The sequence below is a fragment of the Oncorhynchus nerka genome, linkage group LG2, assembly GCF_034236695.1.
Source record: "Oncorhynchus nerka isolate Pitt River linkage group LG2, Oner_Uvic_2.0, whole genome shotgun sequence".
Classification (NCBI taxonomy): domain Eukaryota; kingdom Metazoa; phylum Chordata; class Actinopteri; order Salmoniformes; family Salmonidae; genus Oncorhynchus; species Oncorhynchus nerka.
The window spans coordinates 82,795,604-82,803,905 of record NC_088397.1 but is presented as its reverse complement, the minus strand read 5'-3'; the positions used below and the strand labels follow the sequence as shown (position 1 = coordinate 82,803,905).

Genomic DNA, 8,302 nt, shown 5'->3' with positions numbered 1-8,302 from the left:
TTATTCTACCATGTAGGAAATAGTATAAAAATAAAGAAAAATCCTTGACTGAGTAGGTGTGTCCAAACTTTTGACTGGTACATGGTGTTGATGTGACGAGAAATCAATAATGAGGTTGTTTTCAGGGTGGAGATTTATTTGCCTATTTTGTCTTAAAGTACTAAAGCAACAGGGATTGAATTAGGGGTAGTTTTACAATGTACTATCTTAATATGGGAAGCAGCATACACATAGAACAGCTTTCTATTCCAAATAAAGATGAAAGAGCAACCAATTAGTCAGAAAGTAAAATATGCCCAACCAATGTGATAGGATGGCAGCATTTGGGCCTTAAAGATGCTCCCAATTTCATTGCATGCAGATAGATCATTTTTTGTTTCGATCATTGAAGCCAAGGGTCTTGATTGTCAATGAGTATTGTTGATTATTTATTAGTGTGGTATCTCTTGTTCTGTTATTGCATTAAATTGCAAAAGTTGCCACGATTTACCTGATGTGGAAATATCCGGAAATCCAATATTCCAATAACTCGAGACAGCTATGACACAGCAGTCGATACACGTCAAAACGTTATTACTAAAACATGCTGCTTTCGTCATGGTAACAGCAGGCCAAATCCACTTCATTTTTGTAATGTAATGCTACAACATCCCATTGATACACCTGTTACTGTCACATTACTAACCCTTCTGATGGGATAATGGACTGCACACCCACTTTTAACCTAGGGTATTTTAACCTAGTGTATTGACATTTGAATCTGCTCAGGATGGTATTAAGGCACAATAACTGGTATGCACTGAAGCTAAACACCAACATTCAGAAAAGGTCAGGACATGCTTGGGGTGACTGACTGTCAGAGAAACAGACAGACAGAGACGTATGTATCACTCCATGCATGCTCTGTGTGTCAACAGCTGGGCCATGAAGTTTGTACATACCAGGGAGGGGTAAGGGCAGCATTGAGTTACACATTGTGCTTGTTAGATACACCAACATGCATGCCTTCAGTACTGTACATGAACACCAGCTCACATAATCAACTCATTTTAATATGAAACACACACTGACTACATGTCCCAGACAAGATGACGCATACTTTTCTGTTTGTGTGTGTGCTAGGCTTACTGTTATTGTTTGGATTATTAGAATGAGATATTAGCACAGCTGGAGCCAAGTTGTTTACATGTCACCCTTATGACAAAAAAGGTGCACATTCTATTACAGATTTCATTTGATTGTATGATATACCTAATATGTGTTTTGGCTTGGGTGTCCCATTGTTAGGTATTTTCAATTGCGGCATAAAAGATCAAATGAAAGAGAACGTAGATTTGGAAGGCCAAGCCCATCTCTGCCTTAGCCTACCCAAACTCACACCCTCTCCCCTGTGTGTGTCACTGGGTTAGAAAATCCCAGTCACCAGAGCACAGCTCTGACTGGCTGTAATCACAGGATCGCCACACAGAAACAGCAAACCACACCCAGTCAGATGTTTTTGCGTGACTTGATCTTTCTTTCTTTCTTTCTTTCTTTCTTTCTTTCTTTCTTTCTTTCTTTCTTTCTTTCTTTCTTTCTTTCTTTCTTTCTTTCTTTCTTTCTTTCTTTCTTTCTTTCTTTCTTTCTTTCTTTCTTTCTTTCTTTCTTTCTTTCTTTCTTTCTTTCTTTCTTGTGAACTGAAGTTGGTAAAATCAGTCAGAGTAAATGAGTATACTACTGCCAAAAATGGTAATATACATTGTTCATTTATGTGTAAGACTGTACTCTAGGATTGGGAACTTGACCACCCTGTAGACATGTATACACTTTATTATTTGCATATGCCCTAAGAAAATCATTTTGTTCAAGCCTCTCTAACTCCCCTGTTGTACCTGTGTGTGTGTATTGTGTCTATACAATAGGCTTGCCTTTTCTGATAAGCTATGTTTTTTTAAAGTTCTGTAAACACATAAAGATGTCTCCCACACATAGTGACACTACAATAAAGTATCTCCAAGTTTGTACTGCATTGTACTTCATTCACTTTCTCGTAGCTCTGTGACAGAAAGCTAGAGCACACTCCTTCTCGAAGAGACCTCTTGTAAAAGGCAATTGACCCCAACTCCTCGTCTACTCTCTTCTCATCTCTCCAATCCCCCGCACAACTCTCTCTCTCCCCTTTGACCAGAAGCAGGGTGTGTCAGGGCTTACATCCACTCAATCCTTCCCTACCAGTCTGACAGGATGGGCCACTCCTGCCAGCCACAGCCTCAGGGAATCAAGGGAGAAGGAGGAGGAGTGGGCAGTGAGACGGAAAGACTGTGAGAGTGAAGGTAAAAGTGGGTCACCCTGTTTCAGGTGAATGCTCCTCCCCTTGACTCTAGAGCAGGATAAAACCAGCGAGGTGTCAGCCAGATCGTCACTTGAGGAACTTGACTCTCCTTTTTGAAGCCTCCTTGTCCTTATTCCGTTGCTCTCTCTTTTGAGAATTCAGGCTTGTAAAGCAGAGTCAACACTACCCTAAAGTTGCAACCATGAGCTTCAGCAGGACAAGCTACAGAAGCGGCGGCAGCAGCATGGGCGGCGGCATGGGGGGCAACACCACCATTCGCAAGAGTTTCACCAGCCAGTCCTTGGCTGCTCCCGGATCCACCCGGATGAGCAGCGGGTCAGTCCGCCATTCTGGCGCCGGGTTCGGTGGTGGCATGGGTATGGGCGGAGGCAGCGGCTTCAGCAGCAGCAGCAGCTCAGGTGGCTACGGTAGTGGTCTCGGCGCTGGCTATGGTGGTGGTATGGGTGGCGGATTCCATGGCGCCACCATCACAGCTGTCACATGCAACCAGAGCCTGCTGGCACCACTGAACCTGGCGATCGACCCCAACATCCAGGTTGTCCGCACCCATGAGAAGGAGCAGATCAAGACCCTCAACAACCGCTTTGCCTCCTTCATCGATAAGGTCAGTTCCTTTCTGTTAACCTGTGCGTCTTCACCTTGCCTGTACTTCAAATGCTAAGCATTCACATCAATATCAACTGCACACCATTTTACTGTCTATACTGAAGTGCGCAAAATAAGTGCCTGTACACTGTTCTTTTGACTTCATCATGCACTGAAATGAAACATTCTGAACCCTGTGTTGAGAATGCTATCATGGTGCTTCTCCCTTCCAGCTATACTATCTGCATGCTTCCATGTCAGACTGTTGTCATGTAACCAAATAGATCATTGACATTGACCACCACCATGAAATACTTGAAGTTTGTATTGACGTGCAATGATCACAATCAATAGAGTAAACCAGAAAGATGACAAATACAAGTTAGCGTTGGCTTTCACCTCACATATTAGCTTGCTAATATAACAGCATAGCATTTATTGGCTGTATAGAGCTGAGTAAAGCTGCTCTCCAAATGCAGGCATGTTTATGTTTCTGCTGACAGCCCTTATGTCACATATGTCATATCTCCCACAATTTACACTCGGACATAAGAAATAGATAGTATGACAAGGGAGCTGTAAATCTTATCTCTACTGCTGAATCTGTCAATTAATTATGACCTTTGGGATTAGAAAAGGGTATATACTGTGCAGAGGCTGTTTCTGATTATGCCCATTTGTGTTGAGTTTTCCCAAAAGTTGTAAAAGGACCCCACCCAGGAGTAAACAATAATACAATAAAGATAGCCTGAAGCCTTGTCAGGTCCTGTGACTTTAACGGCCTCTTTGGCTGCTATCTAAACAAGGGTGGAGACCCATCTCTCCCTCTGACTCAACCATCGCATGCCTGCAGGGTGTGGTTGTGTGGACAGAGTGCCCACATAGTCCAAACTCTTTGTTTAAAAAAAAAGTCTGGAATGAATGCGTGGCCTTCAGAGTGAAACAGAGCAAAAGAGATGACTCATAGCTGTGAGAGATCGGTAAAACACCCACAGTGAGTTAGGGTTAATCCCACATACACACAGAGTGAGCCACTCCTTATCAGGGAAAGTTTATATTTGCTTTGGCATGCCAATAAACACTCTCTCACTGGCCCTGTTTTGTTTTGAGGGTGAACAATGAGAGCTACACATCTCAGGGCAGATTATCGATGGGATTAAGATTAATTTGACCTCCCAGGATGTTGGCTTCTCAGACTCTGTGTTTACCCCTAGATTACCATATGTCATCATCACTTATATCAACAAAGTCTTGGACAGGGTGTGGCTGTTCAAACACAAACCTGTGATGCTATCTATGCAGGTACAGATGTGGCTTTTACTGCAAGTCTGCTACAAGGTTGACCTAGGAGAAGTTATGTTTTTGCCACACCCTTGGAGCACCATTCTTTCCACTTCCTTTTAAAACATCTACAGAAGTCTACCTATGAAGCCTTATTCATGGATCCATCCATCACACATCCTCATTCATTAATGACCACATTCATCCATTTATTCACTCACTCACTGACCATTTCCCTTTTGTCCATGCAGGTTCATGCACATTCATTCATTCAGCCATCCATTCATTCATGTTTGTTCATGCTTTTCTTCCTCTTTTCCTTCCTTCCTTCCTTCCTTCCTTCCTTCCTTCCTTCCTTCCTTCCTTCCTTCCTTCCTTCCTTCACAAGTTTCAGTCAATGGCACTGACCATTTCCCTTTTGTCCCTGCAGGTGCGTTTCTTGGAGCAGCAGAACAAGATGCTGGAGACCAAGTGGAGCCTCCTGCAGGACCAGACCACCACCCGCTCCAACATCGACGCCATGTTCGAGGCCTACATCTCCAACCTGCGCAGACAGCTGGACGGCCTGGGCAATGAGAAGATGAAGCTGGAGGGGGAGCTGAAGAACATGCAGGGTCTGGTTGAGGACTTCAAGAACAAGTAAGTTGTCTATATGTCGGATGTGCATGAAAAGTAGACAACTGGCCATATTAGTATAAGCAATAGTTTGTTTAACCTCAGTGTAACTAGCAACCAGACCGATGACTTTGCATGATATATTTCCCTTCGTTTTTTCACCAGGTATGAAGATGAAATCAACAAGCGCGCCTCAGTAGAGAACGAGTTTGTCCTGCTGAAGAAGGTGTGTGAGATAACATATCTCTCCATAACTCATGTTACAGTTATTACATCATCCATTAACTCCTCTCTCTCCTTCTCCAGGATGTTGACGGTGCTTACATGAACAAGGTGGAGCTGGAGGCCAAGGTCGACGCTCTACAGGATGAGATCAACTTCCTCAGGGCCATCTACGAGGCGGTACGAACCATTCATGAACTTTTCACATTTACCATACAACACATACTGTAGATCTTCAATATCAGAATCTTGGAGAGCTTCAACACTACATCATGATAGCATGAGTGTTAGTCAGTGAATTAGATGCCGGATGAAATCTAAAGGTTTCTCTTCATCCTCTCTTGGTTCTTCAGGAGCTGCGTGAGCTGCAGGGCCAGATCAAGGACACCTCTGTGGTGGTAGAGATGGACAACAGCCGTAACCTGGACATGGACTCCATTGTCGCTGAAGTGCGCGCCCAGTACGAGGACATCGCCAACCGCAGCAGAGCTGAGGCTGAGACCTGGTACAAGCAGAAGGTAAGCCAAGACCAGCTTTCAATCGCAAGATCAAAATATATTAACATAGTTTACCAGAACACGTTCATGCAAAATAAGCAACATTGCTGTGAGCACTTCATCAATCTTCACCGCCCTCCTTTTCATTCTCTTATATTTCCTCCCATATTTTCTCAGTATGAAGAGATGCAGAGCTCTGCTGGACAGTATGGTGAAGACCTCCGCTCAACCAAGACTGAGATCGCCGAGCTGAACCGCATGATCGCTCGTCTCCAGAATGAGATTGAGTCCATCAAGGGTCAGGTGAGGGTGCAATCTCATTTCAGAACCTCCTTTGAGAGGATTGACCATAATATCCTGATGTCCAAGCAAGATGGTTCATAGCACTAGCGTATTACCATTATATACATGTATTTTGAATGAGAGGTTTGCTAACAGCAAAGGCTAATGCTAATGCGATGTTCTCTTACCACAGCGGGCCAACCTTGAGGCTCAGATCGCTGAGGCAGAGGAACGCGGTGAGCTGGCAGTGAAGGACGCCAAGCTCCGAATCAGGGACTTGGAGGATGCTCTCCAGAGAGCCAAGCAGGACATGGCCCGCCAGGTGCGCGAGTACCAGGAGCTGATGAATGTCAAGCTGGCCCTGGACATTGAGATTGCCACTTACAGGAAGCTGCTGGAGGGAGAGGAGAGCAGGTGAGTGAAAGTGGAAGCTGGATAGTTGAGATGTTAACCTCTTAGCTTAGCATGTTAGCAATGTTACTTAGCAACTTTCTATCCAATGTTCGCTAACATTGCACTTATCTGTTCACAGAATATCCTCGGGTGGTGCAACTGCAACAATCCATGTGCAGCAGAGCTCTGGTGGCAGTAATACCATTTTTGATATAATTTCTCATTGTGTCACCATATAAGACATAGGCCTGCTCTTCACACTTCAGCTTTAGAACCTTTTCTGTTATTCTGACTAATACACACCAAGTTTGACATGCATCATTGACACCAGAATAACCTCTAGCTTTACAGCAGATTAAACTGATCCCACTGTCTCTCTGTACCCAGACTACTCCAGCGCAGGCTCAGGTGGATTCGGCTATGGTGGCGGCAGCAGCAGCTACGGCGGCGGCAGCAGCAGCTATGGTGGCGGCAGCAGCAGCTACGGCAGCGGCGGTGGTGCCACAATCACCAAGTCCATGACATCCACCAGCTCCAGCAGGCGTTTCTAGAGACTGTCAACTCTCCACCCAAACCAGACCCATACCAATCCACGGTGCTACGCAGTACTCTTAGACCTACACAGCTGATTTACAGTCGGATTGATGACCTGTATTTACGTTTATTTTTCAATCCCTCCCAAGACAAAAAAAAAGAAGAATAGGCAAGTTGAATTACACTGCCTTGGTAGATTCACTGGAAAACAATGAAAGTATCACTGTTATTTCAGGAACAATACCTGTTCTCCCCTGTATTATTCACCATAATTCACAGGTAACCAATAATGTACAAGTGCCAGTTCCTCACAAGGCCAACATTTCTATATTTCTGCACTGATGTTTAAGGAATATAAATGGAAAAAGAAAATGTGTGAAAATGTAAACCAACCTTAAAGAAAGCTAGCTAAGGATCTACTCTGTACCTTTGTCAGCTTGTAGCTTGCATCTACATGTATCAGTGGTTGTTGGGCATATTGCTCTAGCTTCATACTCATAGATGGCAGTGTCATGGTCATAATCAATGAACTTTGGGCACTTGCTGATTTGGCAGCTGAATGGAGAAAACCATTGACACTATGTGGTGCTATGAACAAGTGATGCCTTCATATTCCTTTTAGGTGATTTATGTATGCTATGAAAGTGATGATGTGTCACAGGAAGCTGCTGAGGGGAGAACAGCTCATAATAATGGCTGGAATGGAGTGAATTTAATGCTATCACATGGAAACTATGTGTTTGAGTTCTATACCATTACATTACTATGAGTCCGTCCTTCCCAGTTAAGGTGCCACCAACCTCCTGTGGTGTTGTCATAACAAAAATAGGCATTTTTTGCTAACACATGACATGTCTCTTTCATAGTGTACTGAAGTAGAAGGAACAGTAGTCAATCTTCAGTCACATAACTCAAAAGGATATACTTGTTTGTCAGAGGTTTACATTTTAGAGAAGTTTCCTGTTAATAGTTTTTTCATTGCTTGGTTTTGCTTTTGTTACCATTAGAAGGAAATAATGTTGTGACCAGATTCTACATAATTTGTGACAATTGACTTAACACCAAAAATAACTAAATTAATTAATTTGAGATCTTAAATCACTGTCTCTAGTGTGTGAAATGTTTGCCTTTTTTCTGAATTTTGTGTACTTCACATGCCTCCTTGGCACCATCTAGCTGTGCCTTCTTTGATCAAACTTCAATGTTGAGCATTCTGGAATTTCAGATAATTAAACTCCATTAAACTGATATTACTTTTTATTTATATTATTAATAAGAGTCGATTGACACACCCATGCGTCAATCTTAGTAACATAATATTTTTTCATTTTCCCCAATTTTTATCTTGTCTCAACGCTGCAACTCCCCAACGGGCTCGGGAAAGGCAAAGGTCGAGTCATTCGTAGTCCGAAACATGAACCGCTAAACCGCGCTTCTTAACACCCGTCTGCTTAACCCGGAAGCCAGCCGCACCAATGTGTCGGAGGAAACACCGTTCACCCGGCGACCGAGATCTGCCTGCAGGCACCAGGCCCGCCATCACTAGAGCGCGATGAAGTAA

At 43.6% G+C, this 8,302-nt stretch overlaps 1 protein-coding gene across 2 annotated transcripts; it reads left to right on the top strand.

Moving 5' to 3' along the window:
- Positions 1-2,383: 2,383 nt before the first annotated feature.
- Positions 2,384-7,989, top strand: LOC115143524 (keratin, type II cytoskeletal 8-like). Of its 2 annotated transcripts, none has more exons than XM_029684035.2 (9): positions 2,384-2,936; positions 4,629-4,837; positions 4,979-5,039; positions 5,120-5,215; positions 5,389-5,553; positions 5,710-5,835; positions 6,008-6,228; positions 6,347-6,396; positions 6,595-7,989. In XM_029684035.2, exons 1-9 carry the CDS (start codon positions 2,514-2,516, stop codon positions 6,756-6,758), a joined length of 1,515 nt encoding a protein of 504 aa, XP_029539895.1. In that variant the 5' UTR covers positions 2,384-2,513; the 3' UTR covers positions 6,759-7,989. The 2 variants fall into 2 exon arrangements, with proteins under 2 accessions (XP_029539895.1, XP_029539888.1); XM_029684028.2 differs by having other exon boundaries at positions 6,347-6,402.
- Positions 7,990-8,302: the final 313 nt, after the last annotated feature.